The 17545-nt window shown below is 52.2% G+C and overlaps 1 protein-coding gene across 3 annotated transcripts; it reads left to right on the top strand.

Annotated features, from left to right (window-relative positions):
- Positions 1-3270: 3270 nt before the first annotated feature.
- CPN1 (carboxypeptidase N subunit 1) lies at positions 3271-16713 on the top strand. 3 transcript variants are annotated; one of them, XM_065067244.1, is made up of 11 exons: positions 3690-3897; positions 6295-6438; positions 7253-7298; positions 8284-8480; positions 9199-9354; positions 9819-10001; positions 11530-11641; positions 12347-12486; positions 12803-12902; positions 14809-14927; positions 16441-16713. In XM_065067244.1, exons 2-11 carry the CDS (start codon positions 6376-6378, stop codon positions 16570-16572), a joined length of 1248 nt encoding a protein of 415 aa, XP_064923316.1. In that variant the 5' UTR covers positions 3690-3897; positions 6295-6375; the 3' UTR covers positions 16573-16713. The 3 variants fall into 3 exon arrangements, with proteins under 3 accessions (XP_005507036.2, XP_064923316.1, XP_064923318.1); XM_065067246.1 differs by lacking the exon at positions 7253-7298; XM_005506979.3 differs by lacking the exons at positions 6295-6438; positions 7253-7298 and having other exon boundaries at positions 3271-3897.
- Positions 16714-17545: the final 832 nt, after the last annotated feature.

The raw sequence follows: 17545 nt of genomic DNA, 5'->3' as shown, positions 1-17545 counted from the left end.
GACCGCCCCAAAGCAGTTTGCTCTCCCTGCGGTGCACTGGCCAGCAGCAGCCTTCTGTCCTCTCGCTCCCCCAGGCAGCACCACTGGCATCGTGCTGGCACCGCAACCCCCTCAAATAGATGAAGGATGGGGGCCTGTGCCCCTTGTTTGTGGGGCCGAGTGGCTGCGTGCCTCTGCATACAGCCAAGGCTGTAGCTCTGCCAAGGCAAACATGCTTGTCAAGGCCCATCATTTTTCTTTCAGTACACGCTCTCCCCAGTTTGCTCATTCTTAGAGCTCTTAGCTTGAACTTTCCTCAAATTTTCCAATCTTCCTCTGGTAACAATATGGTCACAATTAACACAAACACACCAGGTGGAGTCTTTCCACAGGCGGCTCTACAGGGATTGGCTCCTTGCTGCCTCTGACTCTCAGCTGCCGAGCGATGAGGGGGACGGGGATCACATTTGCATTCCTCTCACTCTCGTTGCTGTGGCACAGTGCCTTCCTGCTTGCCCTCTTTCTCCCACTGCCTCAAGATCTCTCCATCTTTGCACATCTGGGGAGATGATCCATCCCAGATGTGTTAGCTGCATGTTCCAAATGAAGTCTTTGTTTACTTCCTGTCCTGTTTCTAAGAACTAAGGTCCTATACTGTTTATTTCTACTTTCATCAGTGTTTTTTTAACATATGTGAATATATTATTGGCTTAGTGCTTCATTTCCATGTTGTTTTCCTAGGATGTGATAAGAGCGAGTCAGCACATTGGTGCTCATCTTCAGCTGTGTGGTGGGCAAGGATTTAGATGGACAGCGAGGGAAAGGGTATGATCCTTCTAGGCATCAGGGGTGTAGGAAATTTGTGATCAAGCAATTGCTTCTGGATTTACATAACTAATAGCTGTGGATGCCCTGTTTCTCTGTGAATTCATCCTATCCTCTTTTGTACTGACTTAACTTTCAGCTTTGATGAGGTAATTCCATTGTGCCTTATGTGCAAAACTATTTCCTTTTGTTTGATTTAAACCTGCTGCCTGATAACAGGCTGTCTCCATCTCTATGCTATGGATAATGCTGACTAATTCTCCAGACCTAGTAGTGCGTCAGATGTGTTCTCCGCCCACCCCAGATTTTGCTTATGGCTCCTTTTTAGGATCTAATGGTCTGGCATTTTTTTTTCTGTTGTTTCTCACATCAGTGTTGCGTGTCTCCATAGGAAAGCGAGTGCTTTTCTCATGCATCTCTTGGCAGCACTGCAGCTCCAACTCTCCCACTGCTGTCGCAGGCCACTTGAAACAGCCTGGGAAGAGAAAGAGGAGGGGGGAGACAGACCAAAAATGGGGTTTGTGCTATTTTACTATAGCCATGCCTAGCGCTCTCTGGCTGCCAAGTAACACTGGCTAGCACTGGAAACCTGCCCACCTCCTTTTGCATCTCCTTGGTTGCTGAAAGCTGGGGGGAGAGCACTTCCCCGGGAAGGCAGCAGCCCTGGGAGCAGTGACGTAAAGGAGGCGAAGGCATTTGCCACTGCTGTGTGAGCTTCCAGCTCCACAGAATACCACCAGGCATGGTTTGCTGCGCATACCCGTGCTCACCGTGCCCCGCTAACGCCTCAGCTACTTTTCCTTGGTTTTCTGTAAGAGCTGGGAAAAGCTAGCATCTCCAGGACTGTTTCTTGTTACGTGATGAAAGATAGGTGCAATGACATCCTGCTCCTGAACATGTGTTGCTCTGAGACTGACTGACAAGTGGAGATGTGGTGGGATGGAGCTTAAGTGGGAGAAGGTATTAATGCTATCTTTATGTATGTAGAATATTATCTTTTTTTCTGGTCATGTCTTGAAGAGATATTTATTCAAAACTAAGACTTTTACAACCTGTTTTTTTTTGGTTTTTTGTTTTCTTTAAAGGGGCCATAATTGAGAGGAGGATGCTGTGCAGATGGGGCAGGAGACCAAGAATGCACAGGGACAAGGACAGAAAGGACTGGTATGGTGGGACTGGGCCAGAAGAAAGTTGGAAGTGGGAAAATCTGAGTAAGCCAGGCCAGGAGCAGACAGGCTGTGTGCTTTGCCCACCAGTCTGCACTGCTTGCATTAGAGGATATAAATAGTGGCTCCTTGGTTTAACCACTGCACTTCTTGGGAAACTGATGCAGAAAGGTGGTCAGTGACCCAAGTGGATGTGGAGGACAGGTAGGGCAGCGCTGGTGCTGGGCAGCACTGGTAAGAGGATGCTTTGCTGGGGGGAGAGGCAGCTAGAGCAAACCTTGTCACTGAGTTTAGAGCAATGTAGCATGGATCCACCTCAAGGCTGAAGGGAAGACAGATGTTTAGCATGGCACTGAGTAGCCTGAGAAGCCCATTGCTGATGACAGGAGGAGCTCCTTTCCAGGATGACATGGACAGAGCAGTGTGGCTCACGTTAGCAAAGGGAGACTTTCTCCTGACACATCCAGGTGTGATGGTAAATCTTCTGGCTGTTTGTAGTCACTTTTGGGCTCTGTGTCAGGGACGTTCTAATAAAGATCTCCATCAGAGCCACTAAGATGTGGACTTCTAGCCCCATGGGGTAAGGCTACAAAGCAAGGCTGCCTCCCACAGCTGCACCCATCCATGGGCAGAGCACAGGGACCTCGAGGTGGCCGCTGCCCACTGGGGCAAGGGTACGTATAATAAGAGAGAGGTGGAGAGGAACCAGCTTCCCCCAATGTCAGAAACAGTCTGCAATTCTGTTTATTAGCAGACAGTGGGGCACTTTCATCTGGCTTTAGGCTGTTGAGCTTTCTTCTGCTGCTCATTGCCTGATGCCTGTCAGAGACCATTATCTTGGTCACTTCCAGTGCAGAGCAGGGTGACACCTGAGCTCAGAGCAGCACTCTCCTTGCTGGTATGTGTTCAGTAAACAACCCCTCCATCAGACCCCACGTTGCCCTGTCCCCCCCTTGCGGTTTCCTAGCTGGGCTGCCTGGGCTGGCAGCTCCGGGGAGAGCGATGCGGTCTGCGCCTCTGTTTGTCTCGGGAGCAGCGGGACTGCCGGGCGAGCAGGGGCCGAGGCACAGGGCCTGGGAGACCCGCAAAGCCTGCGGTGATGTCTCTTTCTGTTTCCCCAGGAGATGGGGCAGGAGAGCAGGAGCAGTTCCGAGCTGGCGGCGGGGCCCCGGGAGGAGCGGCGGGAGCTGCCCGCGCTGGGCAAAGCTGCAGCAGCAGTGCGGTCACCGGGGCCGCCCCGGCACCGTTCCCACCCCCCACCCCGCTCGGCTCTTGCCCCACCGACGGGCTCGACGACGGGCATGCCCCCCGCCCACCGCCCCCTTCTCCTCTCCCCCGCCCCGCCGCTTGCCGTGCGCTTTGGCAGCCCCGACGCCCTCCGCAGCCAGTTTTCCAGCCCTGCGCTTCTTCTGCAGTGACAGCCAGTGGCTGCCGGGGCCTGTTTACTATCCGGTTAATAAGTGAGCTGGAGCAGGGGGAAACTTCCCCGACGGCGGAGAGGGTGTTCGCCGCGGCGGGCGGGAGGGCGGGCGGGGGGAGCGTTCCTGCGCTGCGGGGCCCCGGCGCGCCCCGCTCCCACCGCCCCCCGCCCGCAGGTGCCGGGGGCTGGCACTCGGAAACTGGAAAGAGCTGGTTGGAGTTTGCACTTTAAGCTCCCGGCTGGGAGGGAACCGGGGGCTTGGAGCTGGTTTGGGCGCCGGGAGGATGGCTCGGTGGTTGCGGCCCCTCGTGGGAGCCCTGATCCTGCTCGAGGGGGCGGCTGCTCTCAGCTTTCTCCACCATCGCTACGAGGAGATGGTGCAGGCCCTGTTCCGCGTGCAGAGCCAGTGCCCCTACGTCACCCGCATCTACAGCATCGGCCGCAGCGTCGAGGGCCGACACCTCTACGTGCTGGAGTTCAGCGACTACCCAGGCATCCACGAGCCCTGTAAGTATGGGGGGACAGGAATATGGTGGTTTGGAGAGGATAGAAGTCATTGCTGTGCTCCTGGCCACACAGCACCATTGGACACAGGGTGGTGGTTATATCCCTTCCTAGGTAGGACTCCCAGTGATGCCCTGGTGTCAGGCAGTGCTGGCTCTGGCAGGAACCCCATAGCCAGCCCAGGGACCGGCACCCAAAACACATGCGCATGTGCTTTGCTTTCATGAGCTGCAGCGTGGCCCAGGCTCGTACTTTGGACAGAGCTCTGACTTTTCAGCACAGGCAAACACGGGAACCCAGGCAAGTCCGTCCGAGCACCACACTTGCAATGCCACCTTCTCCTTCCCAAAACAGAATGGGGCAGGCAGGAGAAGGGAGCATGCACCCTCCACCCTTTGCTGCTGGATAGTGGCAGGAGGGAAGAGTTCAGCCCTTCCTCCTCCAGACCACAAAGCAAGGGGACAGCAAATGAGAAGCCCCAGCTGAGCAGACGCTGTGCAGCCCCTGTGACAAGCAGGTCTCAGCGATCTCCACCTGCTGCCACGTGGCCCTGTGGAGCCTTGGCAGCCACAGCCCCCTGAGCTGCTGCCTGTGCAGCGTGGAGACGCTGCCGAGCCAGACCTTGCTGGCAGCCAGGTGCCCTGTGGAGGGCTGAGGGAACCAGATGGCTCCCAGGCTGGGGGCATATGCACAGGGCTTCCTCACTTCCCCGTCTTGTGCCCCGGAGCCACAGAAGCAGACAGGGCTCTGCCTGCTTTTTGCAGGATCTTTTGCATTTTCAAATCCTGGCTCGCTCTGTGGTGTGGTTAAACACAGGGGCTGACAAGTACAAGCAGCCAAGTCACGTGCAAAAGTTCTGACAGCACTGCAGGGGTGAGCAGGACCTGTCCCTGCACCCCCCTCAGCAGAGCAGCCCCCCCACAACCGCACTGTACTCTCTGCTCCCCTCCTGAAGCCCAGAGTATTGCCTTCAGGGGTGCCAGGCACGGGATGGAAGGCTTCCCACCCTGACCTCCTCCATGCCAGCTCCATTTGGTACAGGGAAACTTGCATAGTCCTGAGGACACCTCGGGCACCTCCGCAGCACAAAGCAAGGAGTGAGCAAAAGGGCACAGGCAATGTGCCAGTGGATTTTATACCTGCAGAGCTTCAGGAGAGCAGCCGCAAGGGCCACAGGAGGTGACAGAGATCTCCTCTGCCCCAGGTGGGCAGCATGGACCTGTGACCCTGTTTGTACCATGGGCCACCTTCGGGCTGCCCTTTAAGCATGTAGCATGATGATTTCGAGAATCTGTGGACTCCCTTGAAGGCCGTGGAAAGTGACTCCAAAAAGCAAGCCTAGAGTTAATGAGCATATGTGCAGTAATTAGGGGTGTGTGGCTATGTGGGTAATGTTTAGGGGTCTGCATATTGAAAAGGCTTACAAGTCCTGCCACAGACTCAAACAAAGCAGTAAAGAATCCCTGCTGAGACCTTATATTTTTAAATAAAGGCTGCACATATCCCAAGGATATTTTTATAGTTTTTATAACTGGATTACCTAATTAAACCAGTTCTCATGTCTCCTGAAATCTACCCAGGTCAAAACACATTGCCCACTTGTGGTCTCCTGCACTGAGGCACAGTGATCAAAATATATGGAAAAGCATAAGGCGTGGGGGATTTCGGAGGCAGCAGATGCATGACGCATGGCCCTGTGGTGCTTTTGCCCCGGGGATCATGGCAGGCACTGTGTGGCAGGGGTGGCTGCACGCTGCCACGGTGAGTCTGGCTGCTGCTGGTGGCTGGAAAACTCATGGTGCAATGGGAGTCTCCAGTTCTGGCACAGACGGCATTTATAATGACACCCTGCTTTTCCTTGTTCTTCTCTGACCTTTTCATGTGAAATTCAGCCTTCCTTTATAACCAAATTCCCCTGGTATCTCTCATCTTACCAGTGCTAACTCCAGCCTGCAAGGGGACATTATATTTTCCCACAAGTAACTGCTTTAAAAGCTCCTCTGGGAAAGCATAACCTATCTGTCACGTGTGGTGCCTCTCCTGCAGCAAAGAAGCAAGTCCTGCTCTGGGCACTGTCTGCCTGCAGTCTCTAAATCTGTATTTCATCATAGAATGGTTTGGGTTGGAAGGGACTTTAAAGATCATCTAGTTCCAAACCCCCTGCCCTGGGCAGGGGCACCTTCCACTAGACCAGGTTGCTCGAAGCCTCATCCAGCCTGGCCTTGAACGCTTCCAGGGATGGGGCATCCACAGCTTTTCTAGGCAACCTGTTTCAGTGCCTCACCACCTTGTATCTAATCTAAATCTACCCTCTTTCTGTTTAAAGCCATCACCTTTTGTCCTATCACTACATGTCCTTGTAAAAAGTCCCTCTCCAGCTTTCTTGTCCATCCCCTTTAGGTACTGAAAGGCTGCAATAAGATTCCCCTGGAGCCGTCTCTTTTCCAGGCTGAACAACCCCAGCCTTCTCAGCCTGTCTTCATGGGAGAGATGCTCCAGCCCTCCTGTCATCCTTATGACCCTGCTCTGGACTCTCTCCAACAGGTCCGTGTCCTTCTTACGTTGGGGGCCAGAGCTGAACACAGTATTCAAGGTGGGGTCTCATGAGAGTGGAATAGACCAAGAGAATCACCTCCCTTGACCTCCTGGTCACACGTGTTTTGATGCAGCCCCAGACATGGTTGGCTTTCTGCGCTGCATGTGCACATTGCCAGGTTATGTTGAGCTTCTCAGCAACCAACACCCCAAGTTCTTCTCCTCAGGGCTGCTCTCAATCTATTCTCTGCCCAGCCTGTATTTGTGTTTGGGATTTTGTCTACCCAGGTGAAGAACCTTGCAATTGGCCTTTTTTAAAATTCATGATGTTTGCACAGGCCCAGCTCTCAAGCCTATCGAGGCCCTTCTGTATGGCATCCCTTCCCTCCAGCGTGTCAGCTGCACCACAGAGCTTGGTGTCAGCCACAAACTTGTTGACGGTGCACTCAGTCTCACTGTCCATACCACCAACAAAGATGTTAAACAGCGCCAGTCCCAATACCAGCCCCACTCGTCACCAGTCTCCACTTGGACATTGAGCTGTTGACCATAATTCCTTGAGTGCGACAGACCAGCCAATCTTTAATCCACCGACTGGTCTATTCATCAAATTCACGTCTCTCCAGTTTAGAGACAAGGATGTCACTCAGGACAATGTCAAATGCTTTGCACAAGTCCAGGTAGATGATGTCAGTTGCTCTTCTCTTATCCACCAATGCTGTAACCCCCTTGTAGAAGGCCAACAAATTTGCTGGGCATGATTGCACTTAGTGAAGCCATGTTGACTGTCACCAATCATCTTCTTATTTTCCATGTGCTTTAGCACGGTTTCCAGGAGGATCTGCTCCACAATCTTGCTGGGCTCAGAGGTGAGACTGACTGGCTTGTAGTTCTCTGGGTCTTCCTTTTTTCTCTTTTTAAAAATGAGGGTTATGTTTCCCTTTTTCCAGTCAGTGGAAACTTTACTGGACTGCCACAACTTCTCAAATATTATGGATAGTGGCTTAGCAATTTTGTCTGCCAGTTCCCTCAGGAGACTGTGACCTCATTTTAGAAAAGTCAGTGGCAAGAGACCTTTTTGCTTGTAATTAAATTGCCTGAGGGACAGTTTGATCCATATTCAACTCAATCACTGAGGGTTTCTCCAGGCTTTTGTCCCTGTCCTTTGAGGGTAAGGAAGCCCCCTAAACCTCTTCCTTGGAGGCAGGTGAAGGGGAGGAGGAGGAGAAGCTGCTGATGCCTCCCACCACCCCAGGAGTCAGGGGCTGACAGGCAGCAGCCAGAGGCGACTGTGCCCTTCCAGTGAAAGAGCATGGCTCATCCCAAGCCAGAGATTGATTTTATCCTGCTGAGTAGTGAAAAGCTCCTTTCTGCATGCAGAGACAGGAATGTACCATGCTGGTGAGAGGCACTGTGAGCAAACAGTGAAGGGCAGAGGTGGTAGAAATGGGCTGTTTTCTCCCCTGCCGCCCACCGCAGAGTTGGGAGGCCCTGGGACCCCAGGGCTTGGGGCAGCAGCAACACTGCCAGTGCTGCATGGTCCCTCTGTGCTGCCTCTGCCCAGCGTGAGACCAAACCACTGGCAAATACATCCTCTTGTGTGCTCTGAAGGCGAACAGCAACCTGTGGAGAGCCTGAGCTGCTCCCAGGGGTGCTGTGCAAAACTCATATGGGAGCCCATATGAGAACTGTGCCACTCTCCCTCACTGGGGTTTCCATTTTCCAAGGGAAAGGGCTATTTCACACCATTTACTGGTCATCCTTTGGACTTGCCCAGGCTCCCTGCAGTAGGAATTGGCTTTTACCCCTGTGGCAGCCTTGGCTGACAGTTTCACTCTCTGTTGCTCTCTCTAGTGGAGCCGGAGTTCAAGTATGTTGGGAACATGCATGGGAACGAGGTGCTGGGCCGTGAGCTGCTGCTGCAACTCTCCGAGTTCCTGTGTGAGGAGTACCGCCGGGGCAACGAGCGCATCACCCGCCTCATCCACGACACGCGCATCCACATCATGCCCTCCATGAACCCCGACGGGTACGAAGTGGCTGCCAAGCAGGTACCAGGCAGCGATTGCCTCCTCCAGCTCGGTAGGGGCAGAAAGCCCTTCAGATCCCTGCGAGATCCCTTTCACCGTGCCTGTGGGGAGGGAGCATCCTTCCTCTCCATGCTCTGCCAAACCCAGCCCCCTCAACTGCCATCATTGCTCCTCTTCTCCTGTGCCAAGGGCTCGTGCTGTGTGTCCTGCCCCAGGTGGCCCTGTCAGGTGGTGGAGGTGGCTTCCTACACCAGCCTTGCCCTCTCCAGAAGTTATTTGTCACAGGATGGTCACTGCAAACTCCCTACCCCAGGTGGGAGAAGTGGCAGCTGAGCAAATGGGGACATGAGGGATGAGGCAGGGGTGAAGCCCTCTAGTCCTCCCCAAAAACCTCACTCTTCATAGAATCATAGAATGTCAGAAGTTGGAAGGGACCCACAAGGACCATCAAGTCCAACTTCACACTGCTACAACTCAGGAAATTATTTTATTTGTGGCTCCTCTGGTTGAGGCAAATTATTTATTTGGCTCATGCCTTGCTCTGTCACCCTGGAAAACAAATATTGTTATTGACTTTCCCTGTCAGTACCAATACTTTTTATTCTCCTGCCAGCAATAACATGCATGTTGTGACTCAAATGCACGAAGCACTGTTAGGACAGCCAGTCCTTGTCACCCTGACACCTGGCCTGCCTGCTCGCACCCTGTACTCACCCTGTGGTGCGCCTTTGCCCTGCAGGGCCCAGACAGCAATGGGTACTTGACGGGGAGGAACAACGCCAATGGAGTGGACTTGAATCGCAACTTCCCTGACCTCAACACGTTCATGTACTACAGTGGGGAAATCAGCGGGCCAAATCACCATATCCCACTGCCTGACAACTGGAAAAGCCAGGTACCTGTCTGGGGTGCTGTGAGGGCTTTGGCATCCTCTTACAGTGGCCCAGCACCCTAGCAGATATACTGTTCTTTGGCTTGCATGTTGCTTGTCTCCTTCCCCGTGCCTCCAGCATGCAGAGAAACCGTGTAATCCTGCCATGTATCACAGCTTGCATCTCTGCCAGGAGAGGCTGTCATCACAGCCAGCTTAGGAAGGAGGTTGCAATCCAGAGGAGGTGGCATGTGCTGGCTAATGCCTGTGCCTTGGGTTTTGGGAGAGCTGTAGCAAGGTGTGCACCAGAGGAGCCATCTCTGTGCACTAGGGTGGGCGGTGGACAGTGGAGGAAGCTGCAGGAGCTGAAGCAGGCACGTTGCAAGGTAGGGTCTGATGTGACTGCTCACACCGCAGCCTGACACAGACCAGCAGCTGGCCCAGAGGTGGCTGAGCTCTTGTCCTTGTCTCCGGCCCTGTCCTCACAGGTGGAGCCAGAGACGTTGGCTGTGATCCAGTGGATCAGCAGCTACAACTTTGTGCTCTCAGCCAACCTGCATGGTGGAGCGGTGGTGGCAAATTACCCCTATGACAAGTCCCAGGACCAGCGGTTCAGGAACCACCGGCGCACAGTCAACACACCTACGCCTGATGACAAGTTGTTTCAGAAGGTGAGCACGGCCCCAGTGGGCCAGGGCATTCCCGCAGCCCTGGCAGGGTGCGGCGTACGAGAGCTGTCTGAGAACCTCTGGGTCACTGCCTCACACAGGAGCCAAGCCAGGAAACGTGTTGGAAATAGCCTTTAGCAGACTGCGGCATTGCTGCCAGCCACTGGCTCGTGAGCCAGCTCAGGGCAGTCCCACTGTGAGCTGGTTCTACTGCATGGACAGGCCAGGCCCCTTCCTCATCCATGCCACGTTTAGGTTCCCCATAACCCCAGTACCACAAGTGTCTTCAGTACCACCCCGTTCTTCCAGAGCTGGAGCCTGCCCTCACCTTTGCTTCACCATTGTAGCGTGTATACATGTATATGCTTGCTTGTTCATTTGTTCTTCCTGGAGAGGTGGCAGGGTTTGTCTGAGGGTCTGCTGAGAGCAGGATATGGGAGGTGGGTGCCCAGCTGGGGCTTGTGGATAGTGAAGAATAAAAAATACAACAAAAAGAGCGTCAAGATAATAGGCAGACGTCAGGGAATGTATCAGTGTGCTGCTGATCCTGCTGCCTCTAGTTGAAGCCTGTGGTTTTGCTCTATTGTTAAAATGTCCTCGAAAACAGTGCCTTCAGTCACTGCTTCCATTAGGAAATACCCAGCACAAGAAAAAGCAAGTCTGCATTAGAACAGTTAATGAGAAAAATAAGTCTGAGCTGGAGTTCAGCCTTCTCTGGAAGCAGAGGCTGTGCAGGGTCTTGCCAGGACCTGCTGGGATCAGGGCTGCACTCAGACCCAGAGAGGCTGCAGTCTGGGGCGTAGCCTAATGACACCCACATAGCCTCAGAAATCAGAAATGTTGCAAAGTAACTGTTCTCCTGCTGATAGCAGATTACAACACTATCTGAACCATAATACAAGGCTATAGAGTTTCCTTTAGAAAATGCAAACAGCAATCTCTTAAACTGTGTCTTACACAGAGGGCAAACTTTGGATATAGTAGCCTGATTTTAGCCCTACCCTCATGCCTAAAAGTAAGCAGTAGTCTTAATAAGGGTGATAAACAAGTGGTTGCCAGAACCAGAAGTTGCCTAAATGATTTCTTAATACAAATTCCCCTGATATATGTGATATTTGCATCAGCACTGACACTGGTTAGCCTTCCTCGCATATTTGCTCCCCACTGTTAGTGCCATCTGAGATGTGTGGGCCAGCAGTGATGGGGCTGGGTGCCCCTGCATGGGCCCACTGCCCTCCACTCCCCCTCGTCTCAGCGGGAGCAGGGCAGAAACTGCCTGTGCCATCAGCAAGCCTCCAGCTTGCCAGATTTCTGCTCTTCCTCCTCCGCCTTCATCTGCCAACATTTCACAGAGGTCCTGGCACTTTGTGTTGTATTTCATGGCAGTAAAATGCAGGGGCTGTCTCCTGTCTGACTTCCCTCCCACACTCCCCAACAAAGCCCGTGCAGGAGGGGGGATGTTTTGCCCAGAGTTGGGCAGGGTCCCCAGCCACACAGTGCGGGAGCAGTGACCAATGGATGCTCTCTTTAGCTGGCCAAGACCTACTCGTACGCTCACGGATGGATGCACCGTGGCTGGAACTGTGGGGACTACTTTGCTGATGGCATCACAAATGGGGCATCCTGGTACTCGCTCAGCAAAGGTAAGTGCTGGGCAGGTGAGCACCACCTGCAGCAAGGTGTTCAGCTGAAGAGAGGTGAAGGGATAGACAAGAAACCTCAGGACGGGATGGCCTGGGGAAGGGCTGTGATGATAGCTCTGTGCCCATTACTAGATACGGTTCTGGTGTCTGCACCTCAGACTGGGAAGTAGCTTGGGAAAGAGCCACAGAAGTAGTCGAGGTCTGCAAAGAGCTGCTGTGTGCTGCTGAACGAAAGAAGCATTTATCTGTTAGTGTATTTGAAAATGCTGTGTCGTAACTCCATCAGGAACCACAACTGTGACCAACGGGAAGACATTTCTCATAGTGGCTAGCTCCTGAAAAATCTCATTAAAAAAGGCATAATGAAGAAACTGAAGATCAGCAAATTAGGCTAGATAAAAGACTGGAGAGCAACTGGAAAGGGACATACAGCCCCTGTGGTACCAGACTTCCCTGAGCTTCTGGAGTCAGAGTGGTGAATGAGATGTCTGAAGGAGGGAGTCAGGTGGCTATAAGGGAGGGAGCTGCACCAGGGGAGAAGGTGCTGGTTGTGCTGCATGGAGGGAGGAGGCTGCATCTGTGGAGCAAAGAGGAAGAGCAAGACAGTTCTGCTGGAAGACAGACATGGGCCAGGATGCCTGAGAGATGGGAGCGGGGCAAAAAGGGGGCCTTGGATTCCCCTGGCCATGGGCTCTTCTCTTCCAGGCATGCAGGACTTCAACTACCTCTACACCAACTGCTTTGAAATCACTCTGGAGCTGAGTTGCAATAAGTTCCCGCCTGAAGAAGACCTGGAGCGACAATGGATGGCCAACCGGGAGGCCCTTGTTGCTTTCATGGAAGAGGTAAGGGCGCAGTCCTGGGACCTATGCCTTTCTCCTGCAGGCTTCCATGGGTCCCAGCCCTGGTGGCAAGACACCAATGGAACCTGGGAACACAGGGGTGGAAAGGAGGTGGTTGTGGAGCCCGCTGGGTGTCCTAGTTGGCAGGCTTTGGGAGGGTTTTTGTTTCTTAGACTGGCTCTGCTGGGGAGAACTGGGAGATCCGAGGGTATAGGGAAAGATGGTGTTGTCACCAGAGCTCTGCACTCCTCCAGTGCTGGCAATATCCTCTTGAGCAAAGGATGGTCCTTGACCCAGCAGTCTGTTTCCCTCCCTGCAGGTCCACCAGGGCATCAAAGGGATGGTGTCAGATGAGAACAACAATGGCATTGCAGGAGCAGTGATTTCTGTCCAAGGAATCAGCCATGACATCACCTCTGGTAGGTTGTTGGTCCCCTTGCATGCTGTTCGTTTTGGATACAGCCTCTTGGAGACTATCTGGGTATGTGGGAAGGGGTTAGCGGGGGAGGCTATAAGATGTGTGACCAGTATGGTTGACTTCTGAAAAACATTAGGTGTGAGGATTGAGCAGTGCACAGTGCTTGTGCATGTTGGACTGGGGAGGACTTAAGGCTTGGGAAAGAATGAGGTGAGAACTGGAATGCAAACCTTACTGTGAAGGACTTCAGAAAGTCAATTCTGATTTTATCTCAGAGAAAAGAGAAAATGCATTTATATATAATCAAGGAGAAGACTGAGGGAATAATCTACTCAAGTATCTAAGTATCTACACAAGTGCTGAGAAGGTTGATAATGAAGGACACGATGGCAGGTCAAGATGAAAGGCTGAAAGTTCAAGACAAAATTAGACTGAGAATGAAGTGCCACTTCAGTTTATCCAAGTTGTGGTGGTTTCTCCTTTGCTGGCCAATTTTAACCTCCTTTTCATAAACACCTTTCTCTAGCCAGACCAGACATTACACTCTGGCTACAGAAAATAGCCGATACTCCAGCTCTCCAGAGGCTGGACTATGAAATCATCAAAACTCCTTCTGGCTATAGGACTGTGACCCAGTGACACTCTAATAATTATTCTGCACTTATTATGCCAGCCTACATAAGAAAGGGGAGTGTGTGAGAGATCACAGAGTCATGGAGCTGCTGGCTGCGAGAGCCCTCTGGGGCTTAGAACAGAATTGTTCCCAGCGTTGGCTCTGATCAGGCATCACTCCCTCCAGCCAATTCTCACTGATGCCCAAGGATGGAGATTTCACAGCTTCTCTGCTGTCCTGTGCCAGGGCTGCACCACCTTCACAGTGAAGCTGTGCTCCGTGATCCACCCTGAAGCTCCTGAGCTGCCATCTGTGGCTGCTGCACCTCGTTGTATCACCTGGCACTACTCAGAGAAGTTTGGCTCCACCACCTTTGCAATTGCCCTTCAAGTAGCTGCTGGCTGTGAGCAGATCTCTCTCTGCCTCCTCCCAGCCAGGCTGAGCCCACCTGGCTCCCCCAGCTCTCCCTGTTGGTCAGGAGCTCTGGTTCTCTGATGTCCCTCTTAAGCGGGGGGCACCAAAATTGGGCACAATATCCAAGTGCAGCCTCTCTGGGACAGAACAGGGGGAAAAAATGATCCCCTTTGACCTGTCAGACACCCTCCCTCTTTTCCCTTGGAAGCCCCGGACTTCTGTGTCTCACACCAATTAGCCTCACAAGCCAAAGTGATACAGACTGCCTGTAATTATTTCTCAAATTTGCAGTACACATCCAGTTTCACAGATGGGAGTACACTGAAATTGTCTAATTCATAATTTGCTGCTGCCTCATTGTTGGCCATCTCCTGTCCCTAACCACACCAGTGCACAGTCCATCAAAATGCTCCTGGGGCTTCCTTGTGCAGGGAGAATCAGGTAGGGGAGCAACTGAGCTGATGAGCAATTTAAACCCACTGATAACCTGAATGTGGTAAAATTGTATATGACAGGAATTAGAGGTTGTGTTATGCATAAAGCATCAGACTGATGATGATTGCCTTCAGGTCTGATGTCATCTGACTGGTGAATGCTCAGATTTGCAGCCTCCCTGCACAGACACAGCTAATGCTGCTGTGCCATCTCCTGTCATTTGGTGTTTACTTGCAGACTGACCTCTACTCTGTAGCGCTAATGAGACGTGACATGCAATCTACCAATGTGAATCCAGCCTCATGGTAGCCAGCAGATCTGGAAGGAAGGCCAAAAACTGTGTGGGTTTTGAAGGCTACACATCCTCAAGGAAGTTCACCCAGCAAGAGCTTTTGCTCTGCTCCCTCTACATCCTGAGTGCTTTCTCTTCTCATCTATGTTCCAGGTGATATGGGGGATTATTTCCGGCTGCTGCTGCCTGGCACTTACACTGTCACAGCCTCTGCAGAGGGGTACCAGCCCCAGACAGTGACAACAACAGTGGGCCCAGCTGCTCCTTCATTGGTGAGTCAGGCTGCATAGTCACCTGGGTGCCTCCAAATGTCTTCAGCCCTGGAAGAAAAAAACGCAGCAGAAGATGTCTAGTGAACTGTAGAGAAAGGAGATGGGATGTAGAGCATTACCAGGAGCTACATGCTGTCTGCTTTGGCAGACAAAGGGCTCCACACAACTCACAGAGAGGGACAGGGTGAAGGCAATGCCATGTGCCTCTCAGTTCCTTACTGAGGGCTCACAGCTGCACTGGGCTGCCCTGACAGCTCCTTTGTCCCTCTGCCTTCTGGCCGTGGAGACAGACCCTGGCTGGCTGGGGCTGCTGCTCTTTAGCTCTCCGTCCATCCTCCCCACTCTCCAGAGTGTGATAATGTGGAAGCAACATCTGTTCCCTGAGGTTCCACTCTCCCCCTGGCTCTGTGGGTTTCGGTGCTCTGCTGTCACCTCCATCCTGCCTGGAACCAAACACATTATTATCAAACTCATAGCAAGAGGCTGAGGTCTGCCCTGCTTTCTGCCGAGAGCACCCAAGACAGGTGGGGACTGGATGCCAACAAAGAACAGCCAAGCACCTTTGGAAGATGAAGTGAAACCAGGTGCTCTTGCCAGCAGTGTGGCCCCTACAGCACCCTTCTGAGGGCAGGCTGGACAACTAGGACTTGCTCATAAAACCAGCGGGTGGTGACCCCTGCCCCCTGCTGTTGCCTGTGAGCACAGCAGGACTGCAGATGCAGCCTCTGAGGACTAACAAGAACCCCCTGGCTGTGTCGTCCTGGCACATAATTTGCTACACTGCATGTACACTAGTTAGGCTCTGCCGTAAATACACTGTGGCGGTTCTCCCACCCTCTGTCTCTTCATCCCACCCTACCCAGCCTCTGAAGTTCTTCCAGAGCTGTCCTTTTCTCAGGATTATAAACCTTCTAATTTTCATCCTAAATTTATTTATGGTCAGTTTATTCCTTTTTGTTCTTATGCCAACATTTTGCTTTAAATAGCCCCTCTTCTTCCCTGGTATTTATTCTCTGATTTATTTATAGAGAGCTGTCAAGCCCAGTCCTAGCCTTTGTTTTGCTAGGTTAAGCACCCAGCTCTTTGGCTTTCCTTTTTGAAAATAGATTTTCCTTTTACCATGTTATTGTAGAAGAGTGATTTGCAAATGCAAAGCAATGCTATTTCTCTACCCTCTCATGAAAAAAGATGAAGAAAGAGCATGGCTCAGTCACTTGCCTTTCACAGTACATCTTCCAAACCATCCTAGGACGTCGCACTGCCATAGGAGCAACTCTCTGCATATGAAATGTAGCTGAGGGTTGGTACAATATTTTCCCCAGGAAAAAAAAATGTCTCCAGCTGATTTAAGCACTGAGTTCCCATTGTAGCCTAACACTGGCTGAGGCCCCTCATTGTTTGTCTTGGTCCTGGAGTCAGTTTCGAGGTCTCTCAGCAGAGGTCCACCTTGCAGACCCCTGAGCCAGCAGAGCACGCACATGGAGTTACATGGTTATTTTTTTTCTTTCCCCAGGTGCATTTCCAGCTCAAACAAGATGTAGTGAGAAAGCCCCCAGAGCGTAAAGCCTCAGGCACGCGCATGAACAACAAAGCCCTTCAGAAGAAGGTAGTGCCAAGAGCCACCCGTCGGGGGACCCAAAAATGAGGACAGCTCACTTGGCTGAGAGCTGGGGGAAGCTGCTGATACAAGGCCTGGCTGATGACTCCAGCCAGTGAACTTTCCAACAGTCCAGCATGAAACTAGCCCAAATTATTAGGTTATTAAATGAGGAAGTATTTAATCCCTGAGCAAATCGTGAAGTCATTCACAACGAAGTGTGTCTGGGCTGTGGTTTCCCAGTCAGCGTCTCAGTAGCTGCTGAGTTCTCCTCTGCACTTGCTCCATCTAGGAGACCTCTGCTCCCTTTACTCCTGGACTCAGTTGCTACAGCTCAGATGAGATGCCCAGCATTGGTGCAAAGCAGGGTGAATGAATCCAGCCCTTGGTCTTTGCTGGACTTACAAATTGGGCATGTGAATCCCGGCACTAAGTCCTTGGTGTGAGTGCCATGCTTCTCCTTCAGTAAGGACAGTTGCTGCCTGCAAACCTAAAATAGTGGGAGGTCAGTTTTAAAGCAGTCAGTGATGTGACCACCTCTGAACACGCGTTGTCCCATACGTAGCACAGCTGTTGCTGGTTGGCTACACCACAAGTAGGAATGCAGCACTAGGAGGTTGTGGTCAAGGTCATCTCCTGGCTGATGTCACATTTATCTTGATGTGCAGATGGGACTTTCAGGTAGCCGATTTGGATTATTTGTAGTCAGGCAGGCTGAAATGATACATTCTGGCAAAAGCCAAGGATTATCTCCTCTCCATATGTCTTCTGACCCAAACCAGATGGCTCTCTGAAGGGTCTGCTCGAGCCAACACAAACTATTAGTGTGAGCATAGGAGCAACTAGGTGAGGTCTGACAACTGGGGATGAGTAGGAGTACAAGAGTGGTGATTTGATATCCCTTTGAGACAAATTCCCTGAACCTTGGTCCTGTCAGTGTGCAACGGGGAAGTGTGGATGCTTGATGCCAGCAGTGCTGTGCAAGTACAGAACAAGGCATGTGAGTTGTAGTTGGGTTAGG

Source organism: Columba livia, chromosome 6 (assembly GCF_036013475.1).
Source record: "Columba livia isolate bColLiv1 breed racing homer chromosome 6, bColLiv1.pat.W.v2, whole genome shotgun sequence".
Lineage (NCBI taxonomy): Eukaryota > Metazoa > Chordata > Aves > Columbiformes > Columbidae > Columba > Columba livia.
The sequence above is the reverse complement of the archived record's forward strand: the minus strand, read 5'-3'. Positions and strand labels throughout refer to the sequence as shown.

Bases quoted from the DNA above. Each gene is read 5' to 3' on its own strand.
- CPN1 (XM_005506979.3), top strand. From the start codon at position 3,675: ATGGCTCGGTGGTTGCGGCCCCTCGTGGGAGCCCTGATCCTGCTCGAG. The intron at 11,642-12,346 runs GTAAGTGCTGGG...CTTCTCTTCCAG, and splicing joins CTGGTACTCGCTCAGCAAAG to GCATGCAGGACTTCAACTAC. The intron at 12,487-12,802 runs GTAAGGGCGCAG...CCCTCCCTGCAG, and splicing joins TTGTTGCTTTCATGGAAGAG to GTCCACCAGGGCATCAAAGG.